The sequence below is a fragment of the Neopelma chrysocephalum genome, unplaced genomic scaffold (genome assembly GCF_003984885.1).
Source record: "Neopelma chrysocephalum unplaced genomic scaffold, ASM398488v2 Primary Assembly neopelma1_24, whole genome shotgun sequence".
NCBI lineage: Eukaryota > Metazoa > Chordata > Aves > Passeriformes > Pipridae > Neopelma > Neopelma chrysocephalum.
Window position 1 is genome coordinate 36319520 of NW_020897693.1, and position 19214 is coordinate 36338733.

General features: G+C 37.6%; 1 protein-coding gene across 26 annotated transcripts in view; it reads left to right on the top strand.

Moving 5' to 3' along the window:
- NRXN3 (neurexin 3) overlaps positions 1–18962 on the top strand; it is a 1019488-nt gene extending 1000526 nt beyond the window's left edge. For 10 of the 26 annotated variants that reach the window (XM_027672731.1, XM_027672716.1, XM_027672707.1 and 7 more), the window contains one exon: positions 15374–18962. In XM_027672731.1, the coding sequence (XP_027528532.1) occupies positions 15374–16299 (926 nt within the window). In that variant the 3' untranslated portion in view covers positions 16300–18962. The other 16 variants (XM_027672886.1, XM_027672787.1, XM_027672797.1 and 13 more) reach the window with 8 other exon arrangements.
- Positions 18963–19214: the final 252 nt, after the last annotated feature.

Below are 19214 nucleotides of genomic sequence, written 5' to 3' on the forward strand. Positions count from 1 at the left end.
GTGCTCCAGCCCTCAGCTTCATGGCTGTCCTATGGAATTGCTTAAGAGGTCCATGACCTTCGTACGTTGGGGGCTTCAGATATAAATGTCATCGATATTAAAGTAAGTTAACTTTTGGAATGAGATCTATTTCTCTTTTAATCCAATATTTTATGAAAGCAGAGCAAATACCCTTCCCAGCCACTTTCTTGCTATAATGCAGTGTCTGATAAACAGCTTAAAGCATTGGCTTCTGAATCACAGTAGAGTTTATTCCAGTCATTCAGTACATTCAAAAAGAGGATTCAAACTTGCCTGCAGCAGTCTTTTGCTGCTGTAATCCTGAACTTTCAGAAGGAAATTTGCAAAAACAGCACCCTCTCTTTACACTTCTGCACTTCATGACTAGTATTAAACTTGCCTGTAAAAACGAACAGAAGTCCTGCCAAAAATCCATCCCCAAATGCCTGAATCACAGCACTATACCCTCTTGTCTTTCCCAAATGATAGACAGAACTAGCTCACATATAGAAAGCTCCTTTACAAAGGGCTGCCCTGCAGTGCTTCAGAGCTAGATAGCTCATATGTTAGTTAGCTCTATTGTATGTCTGATGCTGTTACAACTGCTGGCTAGTAGGAGAATTGACGTCAAAGCACAGATTAAATAGTAATTTGCCATTCTGTCTCCAAACACCTCTGCTTGAGGTCTCAAGGGGATTCTATTGCATTTAAACATTACTACTATCAAAAGGAAAGAGCATCTCACATCCTCTGAACTGGTGTGAGGGAACAACACCTAACATACTGCTCAAAAGGTTGTCATTCCATTTTTTCATTTCCAGAGGAAGAGTTGCGGCTGTATTTATTTGTGTATACTCATTATCATGGTTTCTACCTAGGATTTTCTACCACTTCCCAATGGTGATTTGGTAGAAGAAGCCAGCAGTCTACTTAGTAGTGACCTCCTCATCGCTGAAACTCTCTTACGGAGCAGTTTTCCTCTACAGGTTACTGGGTATTAAAGCCTTAGTGTATCCAACATCAACTCATCTTGCTGATGGGGAACTTGGCTTAGCCTTTTAGGATGGTTGTGAAGCAACCCTTGTATTAACTCTGAGCAATATTTTGACTTCTTCTTGGCTGAGGAGGAGACTGAAGTCCTGGAGTCCCAGGACTCAATTTTGGATTCCCAAAGAGTTGTTGTAGCATGAGGAAAATAACATTAGGAGCAGGGCTGTACTGCTGGATAAGCCATCATTTGGAAGATGAGCTTGATAAGAGTCCCTGATTTATTTATGTGTTAGAATATGTCATTTCAGTTCTTAACTCTTACACCTCAATTACTCTAGGAGGGAATGTAAAAGTGCTCAAACTCAGTAGAAGACAACATGCCCCATCATAACTCTTATCATTCCCTTTGATTAGTAAAAGAAATAAGTTTAGTTGTGAAGACACAGGTAAATGAATCTTGTTCACAACCTACTGGAATAAGCTTCTTCCCAACCATCATGCTGTAAATTCTCTTGACTCTACATTTTACCAGGAAATGAAAAGACAATAATGCTTAAAAGACAGAAGTCCAATTTATATTCATTTATAAACATCCTTGTTTTCTTCTACTGTTTGCCGCTTTCCTTGGTACAGTGTGTACACTGTTAAAGGTCCTTGTTAAAGATCTGTAGTAGTACTGATTCCTGTGTATCCTCAAGAATAAGGTATAGCTGCATCAGTGAAGAGCATCTAAATTGGAATGTTTTCAGTCTTGAATGTCTTCCAGAGAGATAAATAATGCCTGGGATGATACTGGATTATTCAGCTATCCAAGAGGTAGACAACACTTTTCTTTCTGTGTTTTTGGTTTGCTTTGTTTTTTTACAACTCCAAGATAAAAAAACAATAGCTCTCTCTGGATACAACTTGCAAATGCAGGTTCTTCCCAGCGTTGATTTATGTCTCTAAGAGGACCAGGAAACGCTAAAGAAGAGGGGTTATTGAGGGCAGAACTAGAATCACTACTTTGCCATCTGAAGAGAAGTTTAAGTTCATTGCAAGAGAAACCTTTTACCTGTGAGTCTACTATGCTTTGGATCATCCCCTCACAAAGCAAGGGAGGAAGCCCTATCCACAGAGTTACTTCCAGCTGGACTAGCTGCAGACTTTGAGAATGCAATGTCCTTGTGCTAACTTAGGGATTAATTAGATTACTTTGTAGGATCTTTCAACAGAAATGGCACATGTAGCCTAGTATCCAAGTGATTAAAAATATTGCACTGAAAATGAGTCCTGTATACTTCTGAAGTTTGCAAACTCCTTTCAGGTAGTTGTAGAGAGCAACAAGATCTCCTCTGAGCCTCCTTTTCTCCAGGCAAAACAACCTCAGCCACTCTTATGACTTACTTTCTAGACCCTTCCCCAGCTCCATTGCCCCTCTCTGGACATGCTCCACCACCTCAGTGTCTGTCTTGCAATGGTGGGCCCAGAACTAGACACAGCACTCAAGGTGTGGCCTCTCCAGTGCCAAGTATAGAGGGACGATCACTACCCTAGTCCTGCTGGCCACACTGTTTCTGATACAGACCAGGATGCCACTTGCCTTCTTGGCCAGCTGGGCACACTGCTGGCTCATGTTCATCCAGCTGTCAAGCAGCACCCCTAGGTCCTTTTCTGCTGGGCTGCTTTCCAGACACTCTGTCCCATACCTATAGCATTTCATGGGTTTTTATGACCCAAGTACAGAACCTAGCACTTGGCCTTGTTGAACCTCATACATTTGATCTCAGCCTATTGATCCAACCTGTCCAACAGCATATGGTTTCTTGGGATACAACTAACAAGAAGGGATGTGGTAGTCATGAAGTATTTACTAGCATTTGGACAAACTGATGACATGTATTTTTACCTGTCTGCTTCATAGCTGTATATTGAAGAAAGGAAGAGACACTAATATAACCTTGCTGCTCTATGTTTGCAGATAATCAGAAAATTATGTACATTTCAGTATACCATAAATATACAGAAAACTTGGGCTACTATTCCTGCTCCCACTCAAATTGTTGGATGACACTATGCTACTGAGTTTGTCAGTATGAGAATCTGGTTTGTGGTTGCAAAATCCCTCAGGATTCAGAAAGACTTCTTTCCATGTAACTGACTTTTAGGATTAAATAAATTTGGCTTTACATAAAAAAAAGCCTTGGCTGGGCTGACTACAAATATCAATCTTGAGTCTTTCAAAAACCACATCAGATCTTTCTTACAGGAGAAAGATACAGCTGAGTAGAGATGCATGGGAAGAATGCTTTCGGGCCGGTGATATTAGATGGGCTGCTTAGCACTGGAAGCATGAAATACTCTTTGATTTGGAGGACTGTGAAAAGATAATAAGCTTATGGCAAACACCTGAAAAATTCTTTACTTTACTGAGCTGTGGCAGTTTAGCCCTATGATTTCCTTAGCTTCGGTAGCTATAAATATGCTTTCATATTTGATGATAGTTTCCTAGCTCATTTCTATAAAGAAACCCCATTAATTAACTCTTACACACAAACCCAAGCAAAATGTCATGTGGGACTTTGTCAGTCGTGCTCATGTAGGTGTTCTTACTGTAGATTGTTTTTATTTCTGAGCTTTAGATGGGCTTAGAATGAGAGAGCTTTTTGCCAGTGCAAACAGCTGGTGCAAGGAAAGTGATGTGACTAATTTATCTTCTTAGACTCTTCCTATCTTCCTGTTTTTTTGTACTGGACCAGCTAATTCAATACACTTCTCTTGCAGTTTAAATTAGTGGGGATAGCTGATGGGAATCACAGGAACAGATTTTTATTCTGAGTTGGGGGTAGGGATGAGGGTTTGCTTTGAAAATTAGTATTTTAGTCCTATTAATCTATAAGCTATTTGTTATTTGTGTTGTGCTAAGCATTCATTTGGCTGCATGTCTGAAAAATACTACTCTAAGAAAGGTTAAAAGCATGCAAGAATGAACAGGTTGTTTTGGAAGCTAGTACAGGAAGCTTGTAAGCCTTGATAGTACAGATGCTTCTACTCCCAGTCCTTCAATCTACTTCAAGCTTTTTAAAATAAAATAAAGCTGCAATGGTTATGCTTTTTAATCTTTGTTTTTCTGAGGAATAATTTGCTAAATGTTAAGTAATAAAATACTGTCTTGTAGTTTCATGTGGAAGCATTCAGGATCCAATTTTCAAATTAGGACATCTAGTTTTGACTATTAACAGCTAGAATTTTTTTTTTAAAATGGAAGAGGTGTTCCCAGCCTCAGCAGAAATTGCTGGACCAAGATTTTCCAAAGACCTCTGCTTCTATTCAAGCACCTCTGTATTGACTAAGTAAAGAAAAAATTGCTTAGCACCCTTAAAATCCTCTTGTAAGTCTAACATCAAGATTTCCTTTACAAAATCTTGTCATCTCTTTAAGTGTCTCTGGCTCCAGCTGTGGTTCTTTAGCTCTTTTGATCTTCGAGGCAGTAAAAGGCTTTTCCAGACCCTCATGCAATGAGTTAGGCATTTATTGTCAAATAGGGCATAAGTATTTTCTGGAGTGGCCTGACACAGGCTGCACAGTTGGCAGGCAGACCCATGCCTTACAGTCTGGTTTGCATCAAAGAGAAGGCACTCAATTCTAATGTGCTGAAGGGGGATATTTCACTACTTTGAAAATCCAGCTTCAAGTCATGACAAATACTGATTAAAATTCAAAGCTTAAATGCCTCTTTGTGAAACTCCCTAAGTACAATTAAACCAGAGGCTCAGAATCCTGGTTGGGAGTGATGTCCAGGGACACTAGCCTTGTAACCTCGTCAAATAAAAATCTCCTCTGAGGTCTGAAAAGGCCTCACTCCTGCAATTTTTTTTTCCTATTTCTAACCAATTTTTTCTGATCTACAAATGAATCCCCAAAATTTCCTATGTAGACCAAAATTTTTCTTCCTGTAACCTGCATGTTCTGTCCCTGAGATAACCTTGACCAGTTTTCCTCTTCTTTGGTTTGACCTCTTCCCTTCCTAATATGTTTACCAAAGGGATGTAGGAGATAGGTCCAGTGTAATCTTCCAGCAAAGGCATGATACATTCCAGCTACAGCTGCACTGTGCTTTTAAGCGGTGCAACCTCATCATTTCTGAAGCAGGAGTTCTCATATAACTCCTCTCAGAACTGGACACTTTTCAGTAATGCCTCAAAACCAATCTGGGCTGTTGTATTTTTGTGGGGTTTATGCTTATTTAATATTCCTCAGAACTATACTGATCTCTCAGTGTCTTTAGAGGTGCTATTGTTCCTCATGTTAATAAGTACCAAAACTTCCTACCTGTTTGTTATTATATTTATACAAAAGTACCACTGGCCACATCTACAAGGAGAATAGCCCCATTCCTCCCAGAAATTCAATCTCAAGATAGTCCCCACTTCCACCTATTGGTGGTACCATGACCTTTATGATGGCTTATGAAATGATCTTGCTGGCATTCCTATGGAAAGCTAAAGTACATGCAGTGCTTACAGCCTGATTTTCCTATCTCCTGGAGAGATTCATCGTAGGTAGGGTCCAAAGCCTTATATATAACTTTTGCAGTCTTCTAAAACATCAGCCAAAGCAGGGTTTTTTGCTGGGGTCCTAAGTTCCTTCTTGGAAGGACTCTGATGTCAGGATGATGATCTTTTTACAAGAAAAATATGGACATCATATGTGTCATTAAAGATTAGCTCAGTTGGTTAGAGCATAGTACTAATAACACCAAGGTTGTGGATTTGATCCCTGTATGGGCTTTGGACGTGATGATCCTTGTGGGTCCCTTCCAACTCAGAATATTCTGTGATTCTGTGAATTCAGAGGAAGCTGAGGACCCCTCTAGAACATACATTATTTGTAATCCAGTTTTAGTAAAGACTCAGGTAGAACTGATTAGTAATATCTTGAACTTTGTAGCATAGGAGAAAGTAGTCTCCACCTTAATGCTAGCAGTGGCAGCATTTTCTGTCACTAGGCAAAACAAGAAATGCCAATCACTTTGGGAATGCCTTGGAAAGTTAGAGCCAGAACAAGGGATGGAATCTGGCATTTTGAGTGATTGATTCAAATAGAAGGTCACAGTCAGGATGAAGAGTGTGTCCTAGCATAGCTTATGATTTCTCCTCACCCTTTTCCCCTCCTGACCGCCCCCAGAAATGTGGGGAACCGCTGGAATGTACTTTGCCTTTTCTGGAGAGGCATGGATGGTACACCCCCTGCCCACCCCTTCCCCTCTGCCCACCCACTCCCCAAGTCCTTGCTTGCTGTTCTGTTTTTCTACTTTCCCTAAATGCAACTTACTTTAAGCATGCATTATTATTAACATCCTACAGTAAAATTAAGCTATTATATAACCCATTTGTCGACCTCAGCCAATTTCTTCTATCTTTTTCTATGTCTATTTATGACGTACATCCAGACTGCACGTCCTTTTTTTTTTCTCTCCATGTTTATTTTAAAAATAAGTGATTAAAAAAAAAGATCTATTAAAAAAAAAAGCAACACTAGAGGGTGGTGGGGTTTTGGCCAACAATTCAAAACAAATTTAAAGGAGAGGGGGATGGAATGAAAGAGAATCCAATTCTTAAAAAAAGGAAAATCTAAATTATGAAAGTGTCCCTAGACTGCTTTGTCTGTTCCTTTCAATGTGTGCATCTGGTTTGTTCATCTTTGGAAGTGTGTGAAATAATTTTTTCTTTAAAAATAAAATTTCAAACCCCCACAATTGCTCTTATCTCCCTTCTTCCTGGAAACAAAGTGCTCTTTTTCATTTTTTTGCTTTTTTTTTTAGTATATCTCTACATAGTTATATTTTGATGTGTTTCTTTTCAATGGTTGAATTTCTATCTTAGATTTGCTTTGTTCCAATCTTATAATGAAAAAAAAACCAAACAAAACAAAAGAGTTATGAATTGTTTTCTGCAATTTTTTTCCCTCTATTTCCGTCTTAAAATAAAGAACTACTTCACTGGCAGAATCCTACAGCTGTATTTTTGAGATTCTCCAGAGAATCTGAATATACAAGCAGTCTAATTTGACAGTGGGGAAGGGGGTGCCAACACGATTACATTCAAAACACTCATTTGATGTGCTCAAGAAATTATTGTCTCAAATTACTGAGAATACTGATGTCAGTTTGATGGACTTCAGAAAAGATGATTCTTAGAAGAAGAAGAAGGCTGTGGGTAGCTACAGATGAAGTTGTTCTAATTCCAATGCATAAAACTAGTTTCCTTGGTTTTTTTGTTTTACTCTCTGGTTATTATTATTATTACTACTATTATTATTATTATTAGTTAATGTATTTTACTGCTATTTTTAGTAGGGAAAAGTCTTAACTGTTTTTATAATTTGAAAGCCTTTAATAAAAATGTAAATATTAATACTATAATTATTAATTTTTTTGTAACTTGCATGTTGAAGAAGTTGCAGCTTAGGGTTTGTGAGATTGTCAATGTTAGAGTTCTGTTCTTTCTTTTTGTTGATGGGCATGAATATGCTCATTTGTTTTTGTATATTGCCCATCCCTTCCTTACAGCCAGAAGCTCTAATGCTGCTAGATCACTCCGTACCGCCCTTACATGGACATGGCAACTGACTTACACATTCACTCCCATCATCTTCATCTCCTGTGTAGTACACTCATAGATTTTTACACTCCCACTGCATCCACCCTAGGCATTTTTTCTTCCATAAGTTCCCCTTCACCACCCCTTTCTTTAGCATTGATAAAATTTTATGTGCAGTCATCCATTCCTTAAAACACACACACACAAAAATTATAGAAAAAAAGAAAATGTTTAAAAAAATATATATCAAATTGACCAAAAAGGCAAAAAAGCAACAAACTTTGCTTTTCAAAAAATGTTATATGTATAGATATGCAAACAAGCAAAAGTAAATTGTACAGGATTTTTCAACTGCAATATGCTAACAACTTTACATAAGATAAAAAAATACAACCAAAAAAACAGCAGAAAAAAAAAACAAGTTCAAGTTTGTTAAGGTGCAAGATTTTTTTCTTTTCATGTTATGTGGTGTGGATGTATGTGTTGTTGCCTCCCTGTATCGCCCTTTGTTGTAAAACAAATATATTTAAAAAGAAATAATAAACATTTTGCTAAAAAAGTTTTTAAGAAACAACAACGAAAAAAGCAAGTTACAAGAATGTGGCAATGCTACTTGTCCAAGAGCATTCTTACACAACTTTCTTTTGTAAATTTTTCCTTTCATGCCAAAAAACATGCGGGCAATTTGTTGATGTAAGTTGACTGTTATGAAATCAATGTGGTATGCTTTCTAAATATTTTTATGTATTTTTGATTACTTTTTTTTTTAAAGGAAATAATGTTTTTGATTTTCATCATTTTTTTCAGTTCTCATAGGTTTTATTCTTTATTTTGCTGCTAAAGTGAATTACTTGTTCAGTTTTTCCTTTTTCTGACCTTGTTGCTGTGGCATTTTTGTTTTCTAGTGTATGGTTTTGTTTTAGGAAAATATATAAGTTTATTTATTTTTTAATCAGTTTGTATTTGCCTTTATGTTATGTGCTCTTTGTATATTGTCAATTGCCATATTGTACTGTGCATAGGACGGGGTGAAGGAGTCCAAGGTAGTTTGCTCCTGTCCTTTCTCGGCCCCCTTCTAGAAGCTTTCTTTCCCCTTTCCCCAAACAAATCACCAGTAATGCTACTTTTATTTCACGCTACTTAAATTATATGTAGCCTGGTAGTGTAACCTTCATGTCAAGTGAAAAATTATGGGACTTCTTTGGCTTTTGGTAGTTCTCAGGGTTTTCCTAGTGCAATTCTATGTCATTCCTACTTTATTCCCATTAAATTATTTTATTTCTATCAGTTTTCTTCATGGCTGATTATGTGCCTGATGTCCAGTCTAAATGATACTCTCAAGTGTACTCTTACGAGGTAAATGCACTCAGCATGTCATGACTGGTATCAGACTTGCTAATATCATGCAGAAATGGTGCCTTTGGCACACACGTCCTGAACTTCTAAAATTTCCTTGCTACAAAAGAGGTTTGCATTAGTTTCTTCAAAAAGCAGTGAGTACAAGTAAGAAAAAGCTGTACTTCCTTATAAGCTGATGTGTTTCTACCATTTCTGCATAGTAACGCCATGCTCAGCGGGTATTTTAGGTTCAGCAGGTATCTTAGGTTCAACTGTCAAGTTCCTTGAGCAACAGATGCCGAAAACTGAACAAATAATTATGCTGAGTAGGAAGCTGTCACCAACTAAACATAAAAGTTTATAATAATGGTGAGAGATAGAGGAGGGCATGTTTCAATTGGTTCAGAGCATCTCAGTGTCTGGGCACCAAAATACCTGGTTTTGCTCTAGAATCTTGCTTATAGACACAATATCAGGTCCTCTCTGGAAGGTATTAATATCTGTTTCACTGAAACTCCACAACAGTGACCAAAAATTTACATCAATGAAACACAGCCCAGCATTAACTTGGGATTCATGACCTCTCAAACTCTGTACCTTCCTGTTGCTCATGAGCCATCTATTGGGAAACACTGCATTAACTAATGTCTTTTAATATAGCTGGGGAGGAGCTTAGGAAATGCTTTTCAGCCAACTGCACCAGAATCCAGTTTTATCTAATCACTTTGAGGACTACATCGTTTCTGAAAGGAAAAGGTGATATTTGAGATAAGAAGTTGCAGAATTCCATTAAGGAAATTATGTTTTTCTCTCTATTACTCTCTGTCAATTGCAAGTAAGTCAGACTGCAAGAGTAGAAAATATGAAGAATGATCATCTATTAGGTTTTAGCATCATCTTTCCTGGGAATCGGAGACTATATGCTGAATAATTTCTGCTTTTTATCCTCAGAGGACTCAAAGGAGAATTAACTAAACACCATTAGACTGAAATTTATGAGCTCAGTCTTTTAATAAGGAATTATTGTGTTGGTACAGAGGTGGAAAAGGTAAGGACTTATTTCTGTGTCAAATATTTCATACTGAATATGAAGCCAAACTTCAGAGGAGCACTATAAGAATAAAATTAAAATTGCAAACTTTGGATGCAGAATTTCAAGTGCCTGCAGAAACAGATAAGTTGTGCAGCCTTTATGGATGGCATTTAAAAGCTCTTCAATCACAGCTGAAAAAGAGAGAGACAATAAGGTGTGTTACTTATCCTCATCAGGAGAAGCTGAATCTTTCAGGCTTCCTTTTTGTGTGCCTTTTGTCCTGTACCAGTCTGACACCTGAGACGCTGCTGAAGCAGTTGTGGCTCTAGAGGTGAAAACCAGCGATTGCTACAGTTTTTCATGTTGTTTTCTTTATCATATTTTTTGGTGCCCTCTGCATTCATGACTTGCCCGCAACACCCTCACAGTTCATAAGGCTTCTATTAAATTTTTAACACTGTCTTTTCCAGTGGTAGAGAACTCTTACTGGAGATCAGCTCCAGAGGTATGAATTACATATCTACAAATACTCTCATAAAGAAAAAACCAAGGCAGCTCCAAGGCTAAAGCAGACCTTTTATATCCCCAGTGCTCTTGGTAGTTAAAAGAAAAGCACAACTCCATGAAAGTAGTATATGTGCTAAGAGGCTAATTTTTAATTAATATATGCACACTTTGTGGAATGAGAAAGCCAAGCAAAGCACTGGGCTACTTGGTATAAGGTTTCCCACCTCACAGACCTCTGTTCTTTCAGTGGTCCTTCCAGTTAGATGTTCATTTTTTTGTTGGGTTGTTGCTTGATTTTTTTCAGCTGTACTGTTGATGGGCAAACTAGTCTTGCATCTATATCACTGCAGAGAAAACCATTTCATCTGTTTCTCTTTTGTTTAGTTCTTTGGCATTGTGTTGTCAAGAGAACGTATTTCTGTTCAGGAAACATCCATTCTCTGCTTAGGAGAGAAAGTACGGAGTAGGTGAAAAATAAATCCGGAAAATCCTTGTGAAATCTTTGGATTGCTAAAGTAACCCTGAACTTGGAGCATACAGATGAACACTGTTAACTGCTGCATAACAACCAACAGAAAAAAAATGGGGAAAGAAACCTGTAACTATCAGGAAACAGCCCATATAATCCACAAACAGAATCTAAATCTCACATGAATATTTGTTTGGAAGCCATGGCCCAAACTGGGTGGCAGCCTTGCCTTTTTTTTTTTTTCAGAAGTACAGAACTATTTGGAAATTGAACCCATAAGTTTTATTTGGGTCTTAAAGCATTTAATTTTGCAATTGAAAAAATGGCAGACATTGTGAGAAAATAAAAACTTGACAAACATAAAACCTGTCTCAAATATATTTCCCTTTCCAGATTGTCATGTAAGGTTTTTCAGGAACTCCTCTAGCTTTTTCTAGAAATCTAAATCTTTAAAACATTTGGCTTCTACGGCAAACCATTCAGGATTGAAATCCTGCGTAAGTAATTCTTGACAACTGGGTGGCTCTTTGTCTTTTAAATCTTTCAGTGCTTACCTTGAAACCAAGTTGGGGCCTGGGCAAGAGGCACCAATTCTCCATAAAATGACCACTGGCTCCAGGCAACTTCCTGCTCCCTCAGCTGTCCTTCTGTGAAAGATGGTTACCTCTACATGCACACTCATAGTCTGCTTGTCATCAGACTCCCCCTTGTGTCTCTTGCAAATAGAAATGTAGTACCAGTAACAGAGTTGTTTGCAGGCATGATGTGAAAGTTTGCAATTGCTCCCCTCCATAGATATTGGTGATCATATTTCTCACACTTTCTTGGGAGCTTTTCAGAATTTACATTCCCTGTTATCTTTAAATAACACATTTCTTTTAGATTGATTGGCATTTTTATCATGCCATTTTAAAGGGTGTTTTTTTCCTCTATAAATCACATAGCCCAAGAAGTATTCATTGTGCTTGGATCCTGTTAGACCTACCACTTCAAGTTTGCTGTGAGTTTTGCATAGATGCCTAACAGCAGTCAAAAAGAAGCCAGATCTGATACCTAGGGTGCTTTTTCTGACTTACTCTCTCACAGCTCTTTTTCAGTCTCACAGATTCTTCCGTTAGAGAGAGAAAAAAAAAATCAAAACATTATTACCATCCTTGCAACCATCTACCTGATACTCCTCAAAAGTATATGTAACAAATTTACTCCTTGATGGAGAAGTGATTCCTAATGAAAGACCTTAAAGAGTCTCTTTATTTTTTTAGTACACAGGTAACCATAGTATGGATCACTGGACAATTTGAAATAAAAACTAATGATGAGATTAAATAATTGTGTCAAAGTTAATCCAGTCTTCCTGGTGTGAAAGTTATTTCTCCTCTCACACATATTGTGAGATGAAAACTTTTTAAAACTTAGTCTCGATTCTGTCCAATTGTCTTCCATCCAACAGATTTGCTGGAATCAAAAAGCTCCAGTATTTTCTCCATCACTTATGTAAAATCCCACTTATGATAGCAAGTTTATCAGCTTTATTTTATATTTCAAGGAGACTGTGATCATTTAATAGTTGCAGTAGTCTTGATCATTAGCTCAAGTCCTCAACAGCAACAAAAACTATAAAACTATGACCTAGTTTTAAATGAAAGGGGTATTGGGGCAAAAGGAAAGTCTTCCTATTAAATGTAGGATATGTCTGATTCCTTCCAGAAAATCAATTATTAATAGGATCAAAATAATTTCTCTTTGGAAGAAAACTGCCCAAAATATTGTCCCAGTGTATGGCAGATCAACTGCATACTGATGCTGTGTGTCAGTATAATAGCTTTTAAGACCAAAGGCACTTCAAAGCTCTAGATAAGCAATTAAAAGCTGCCAAGCTGGGTTTTTTTCCAATTGAGTGTCACAGATGGTGAATGAAAATCACGGGTGAATACTGCTCTTTAACAACAAAACAGTGATCTTAAAAAATTGTTTAAAAAGAACATTTTCTATCCCTGACTTTCTGGAACTTAAATTCTCGAGTCATGCAATTTGATGCAATTCTGACTTAAATACTGTTATTTTTATTCATTTTTTTTACCAGGCTCACAGATGATCTTTCCCCCTGAGGCATACTCCAAGTTCATCCCGAGCCCACCTGTTTGCATAGATTATAGATGCTCTACTCAAGCCACGCATAGGGCTTTTGGACATATATAAATCATATTACATGCTCTAGTTTCTACATTGCTCAGAAAACAGCTCAGATGCATGAGCACAAAATGCCATCCATGTAGCCTTTTGTCAGACTACATTTTCTGCTTTTTTACATAATTTTTTAAAAAATATGTAGTTTGCAGTGATTGATACTTATTTCTTCATTCTCTAACCAGTAACAAAAGAGGTATGTGAAGGTACTGAGGAAGCTCAGGAAACTAAACATGTTCAAATTGGCCCTTTTTATCTTAGCTTAAAACTAACTTTGCATGAAAGTACACAAAGTACCACATCTCTTATTTTGGCCTAATTTCTGCCCTGGTACCTCTGAGATAATTCTGACTTTTTCAATTGATTAAACTGTGTCACCACTTAGTTTCTCATTAAGGAAAAGAATAAGCATATTGCTAGTTCAGCTATCCAGATTTAATCAAACTGTTAAGTACCTTTTCCAGTATATTGCCATCTTCAGTATGTAATTTGTTCAGATATATCGCTCTCCAAATACAGTTAGAGGGAATTCTGATTGTAGACTATTCCTTCTAGAACTTCTATGGACATTACTGGCAGACTTCAATGGGAAACAAGTGCATGTAATATATACGGTAGATTTGAGACAGCAGAATTTTGACCCTAATGCCATTCAGCACTGTAACAATGCCAAACTGTTCATTAGCAGTTATTAATACAGAATTAAAACCCAGAATTATTTATTTAGAAGCTGTAATTCCTTTTACATATCCTTCCTTAAGTAATGGTACGTATAAATAACATTTTCAGTGCATTAGAAATACTTAGTGAGTTACACTCCTTTGAACAGATCTGGATGACTCTCATGATGTCAGCCGAACTCTTCAATGTATATTCTAAGCAGCTTACTTAAGTGGCTGGCCCAACAAGAATTACCCAAGGGACAATTTTATACACAAACTTTCAAAAGCAATATGGCTCACTCTAAAAAATTGTTGATGGCCAGTATGTCAGCAGAAGACTATGTAATCATAACTAAAGGAATTGAATAAATGAAATTCCACATCATAATAAAACAATGGAGTGTTAATTACCCATAAACTCAAAGGTAGAGGTACAGTCATATTACAATATATAGAAAAAACAGGGCTAGTATCCTAGAAGTAGCGATATTGCTGTTCGGAATCCAAATCATAGGAATGATACACCAATTTTCTTGCTTCAGTTGTAGCTTATACTGTGGGAAGGTACAAAGGTACAGTTTGTTGTTCAAGAGTAGACCATAAGTCCACCTTGTTCTTAGTCCTCTGTAGGCAGGTAACCATCATGTTAGAAATAAGTAGAACTGATCACAACTCTCTGCTTATCAAGAAGTAACAGTAGATGTGAAGACAACTTCCGCAGTACAATCCTGGGCTCAATCAAACTGGAGTTCATCAAAGTCCTTATTCAGTTATATCATCAATCACAATAAAATCTATCCTAATTCTTAATCAAATTATAGTAAAAGAATATGAAGAAGAACCAAAGATGAAGATAGAATGGCACTAGTAGCCCCAAGAGATGGAAGGAAAGGGGCATCCCTCATGTTGAACAGAATGCTAAAGAAATATTAAAAAGAGATGAACATTGAGTAGAGCTCTGTACCCTCATGGACCCCAGTAAGTACTTGGTTCTTATTCCATCCCTTGCTTTCATGAACTTTATGACAATTTAAAAGCCAGATAATGATCAAGAAGAAATGGATGAATGGGAAATGCCTTAAGGAAAGGAATTCTAAACTACAGGTGAGCAGATTAGAATGGCAGAGAAAATACCATTATTTTAAATCAAAAGAATCAGAAGAGGAAAAACTGGCAAGATGAGTGGTAAAAAACACATTTATGAGAACACTGGTCTATGGAAGTCTAAAATAATTAATTTAAATAGTCTTCTAACCAAATGCTTAAGAAAGATCACTAAAATTGATGACCACAGAGTCACTTGAGAGTATCTTCAAAAATCAAAAACTTTGGGTCCCCAAAAATTCATAGTATTTCACTGTACATACCTAGCATAGGTAGGAAATGGAACATGCAGTTTACCCATGTCCAAACAGGATGGGAGGGAACAATGAAAGGCACCCCCAGGAAAGTATGTTGCTAGTGTAGCTAGGGTGAGAAACCTGATCCCTGACACCTTTTCAGAATGCCCAGAACCTCTCTTGCCCTTGAGTCAAGTGAACAGAAAATGGTGCATTGTGTCATTAAAATGTACTAATCTTCTTTTTTTCTCTCTTTTCCATCCCAGGAGGTGAATTAGTTATCCCTCTACTTGTAGAAGACCCTTTAGATATCCCTCCTATTGCTACTCGTGCACCTTTCATTACACTTCCCCCTACCTTTCGCCCCCTCCTCACCATTATTGAGACCACCAAAGATTCCCTGTCCATGACCTCTGAGGCGGGGTTACCTTGCTTGTCGGACCAAGGCAGCGATGGTTGTGATGATGATGGCTTGGTGATATCTGGGTATGGCTCAGGGGAAACCTTTGACTCTAACCTACCCCCTACTGATGATGAAGATTTTTACACCACCTTCTCCTTGGTAACAGATAAGAGTCTTTCCACTTCCATCTTCGAAGGTGGCTACAAAGCACACGCACCCAAGTGGGAATCCAAGGACTTTAAACCTAACAAAGTCTCCGAAACTGGTAGGACTACTACCACGTCTTTGTCCCCTGAGCTGATCCGCTCCACAGCTTCGTCCTCGACTGGGATGGTGCCCAAATTGCCAGCCGGCAAAATGAATAACCGTGAGCTCAAACCCCAGCCTGACATAGTCTTGCTTCCGTTGCCCACTGCCTATGAGCTAGACAGCACAAAGCTGAAGAGCCCGCTAATCACTTCCCCCATGTTCCGTAATGTGCCCACAGCAAACCCCACGGAGCCGGGAATCAGACGGGTTCCGGGGGCCTCAGAGGTGGTCCGCGAGTCGAGCAGCACAACGGGGATGGTCGTCGGCATTGTGGCTGCTGCCGCCCTCTGCATCCTCATCCTCCTGTACGCCATGTACAAGTACAGGAACAGGGACGAGGGGTCCTATCAGGTGGACGAGACGCGGAACTACATCAGCAACTCAGCCCAGAGCAACGGCACGCTCGTGAAGGAGAAGCAGCAGAGCTCAAAGAGCGGCCACAAGAAGCAGAAAAACAAGGACAAAGAGTATTATGTGTAAAAAAGAATACTTATTTATATATAAATATATAAATACTTAATGAGATTTAACTGAAATATCAGAACCATTGCAGCGAACGAGATGATTGGGAGATATCGTTTGTGGGAAAAAGTATTGGGAAAAAAATTTCAGCAGTGACTGTTAATGTCTCAGTCATCGCTTGGAGTCAGCAAACTTTGCCCTAATGTATTATAAAGCACACTTAGCGTTCTGGAGATGGCGCGCACAGCTCTGCTCTGTTAGTGAACTTGGACATCTCCAAATCTCCTCCTCCGCTGAACTTTCTGCAAAAGTAGAAGACTTCATGGCTTACTTGTTTCATATCTCCAAGTGAGTCTTTAACAATGTTCGTGATCCCTGACTGTATCAATAATTTTTCAGTTTACTTATTTAAAAAAAAAAAAAAGAAAAGGAAAGAAAAATAAAAAAAAATACAAACATTATTAAACAACAAAGAAATATTGAACAAAATTATCTGGCAGTGTCCAGCATACATAAAATTTTTCGAGATTGGAGGAGGGGAATAAATGATTTTGGAGATTGTTGGATTTTTGGTTTGGTTTGGTTTTGTTTCTTGGGTTACTTATTGTTTGGTTTTCTTGGTTACTTTTGGGTGTGGGAGGGAAGAATGGAGTGGAATGGTGCAGGGGGTGAACCAGGACATATGTTGAGAAGAAATCTCGGAAAAAAAAACCCTAATAAATAAAGAGAGACTATTGCCATATATGAATTCAAAAGCTACCCATGGTGTTTACTCTGCATATCTCGTTGTGTTGTCTCTAGAATCTGTGGTCTTGCAGTAAGTTGTTTGCTAACAACGCAGTGAAAGTGACTCATGGGTGGTGCTGAAGAAAATTATCATGGAAAGCTGGTTCCCTTGGATCTGGCTCCAGTATTTGCAATTGAACTGAAGAGTAGACGTATTTGGGTCTGTTCTGATCAGTCATTGGCTTTGAGTACCGCACTTAGTATGCATTAGCACAGCCAAAGTATGTTTAACAGGATTTGGAGATTCAAAAAAGAATGCTTAAAAATTATTAACTATTCTGAGCTGAATATGTTGTGCAAAAATAAAGGAGCCTTCCTCTGGGTTCTGGTTCTGTGATGTTGCAATGCATGCAAAAAATAATGATAAATCAGTTTCATAAAGAGATCAGAAAGACACCACTGGAGTTCAACTTGTGACAAGACCAATAAATGTCAGAAAAGCTAAACACTTGTAAAAGAATGCAAAACACATAGATTTTTTGACATATAACTGGTTTTCATATAAAATATTTTAATTTTGTAGCTTGACATTTCAGATCATCTCTGTCTTTCCATTTGCCCTATCCTCCCTTTTCCTCCTCTTTTATATGAAAGAAAATAAATGAAGCTGCTGTGACACACACACAAAAAAAGAAAAATTAATTTAATAATATTATATATGTATATATACACACAGATATATTTATCATGGTATGTTTGATGGGACGACTGGAACAGAAGTTCTGTTATGGTCTTAATGTGGAATGAGAATGTTCTTGAAGAACAGAGTAAAAAGAAACAGACAACAAAAGCAAACCTTAAAATGTGAAGTGTGTGTTTTAGCTTTGTCACAGTTACCTGTGTCAAAAAAGAATCTGAAATTTTGTTTACATATTTTACTACTATTTTTTTGCTAGTATAATTTCTATATGGATACCCTGATGGTGTATATACTGTTTTATGGTTAAATTGGGAATTTCTTTTATTTTATTTAACTTATTTAATTTCATTGTTTGGTTTCTACATTTTCCCAGTTATTGTGAAAAGGATTATCTTACTGTACAGAACAATAGTGAGGTGGTTTGACGGCCATGCCTATCATGATCAAAAAAGCAAATGAGGGAGAGAGAGACAGAGAGAAAAAACAACAAAAACCAAGAAGGATTGAGAACTCTGGAATATCAGAAATGTACACTTTTGCTGTATGCGGTTGAAAACAAATCAGCTGTTTAGGTTTAGAAATCTACTCTTGCTGGTGTTTATAAGTCGCATGAATATTTGACTCTGAAGAAGTGTCATCAGATACACACACGCACATGGGAACTTAAATTGAAAAAAACAGTCTTCTCAAACATTTAGAGAAGATGCTTTCATGTTAACAAATATTTTCAGTGCGTGTATGTGTGCGTGTGTGTGGTGCGTGTGCGTGTGTGTGAGGTTGAGCTTTTTTTCTTTTTTATTTTTTATACTAAAAAGAAAAAAAAAGACAGGTTTTAAAAAGGTATGAAAGCACGATTTTAGATGACTTAACTGGCCGAAACTATATAAAGTTGATTATATCTTGATGTCTGTAAAAGATTGCTGTTCTTGGAGTCTTGGAGTCTTGTGAAATGATTTCCTGCTTTCTTTCTTCCTTTCCTTTTCACTTTCCTTTTTTAAGTTAAAGAAAAAATATTTACACTTTCCTTTTTTGTGTAAGTTTCTATTGGACAGTTTTTGGGAACATGTGCATTTCTGTATGTGGGCTTCTACCATATCCCTGTTGCTTTATGGACAACCTGAAGAATTTTTATTTGAGTTTTTGTGATGTTATTGCTTTTTTTCCCTTTCTTTTTCTTCTTCCTTTTTGATTCTTTTTCTTTTCTTAGTTGCATTTTGTTTAAAGATATGCTTAGCAATAAAATGTTCTTCCCAAAGCCCTGGATGTTGCTGGTTTTTTATTTCTAAAAGACTTCAGGGAAATTCCAGACCTTGAAAGATGAAAATAGTCTGTGATGTAAGTATCATGCATCCCATTGGAATGTCTAGCCACGAAATTACAGAATCGTGTTCATGTTTGCATTCTTCTGTTAGTCCAATGAATTTTATTTCTCTCCTTTGCAGGGATATAAATTCAGCTTGAGTCTGAGGTCAGCCTCACACCACTCTCAGCCCCTTGTCTCCTACCA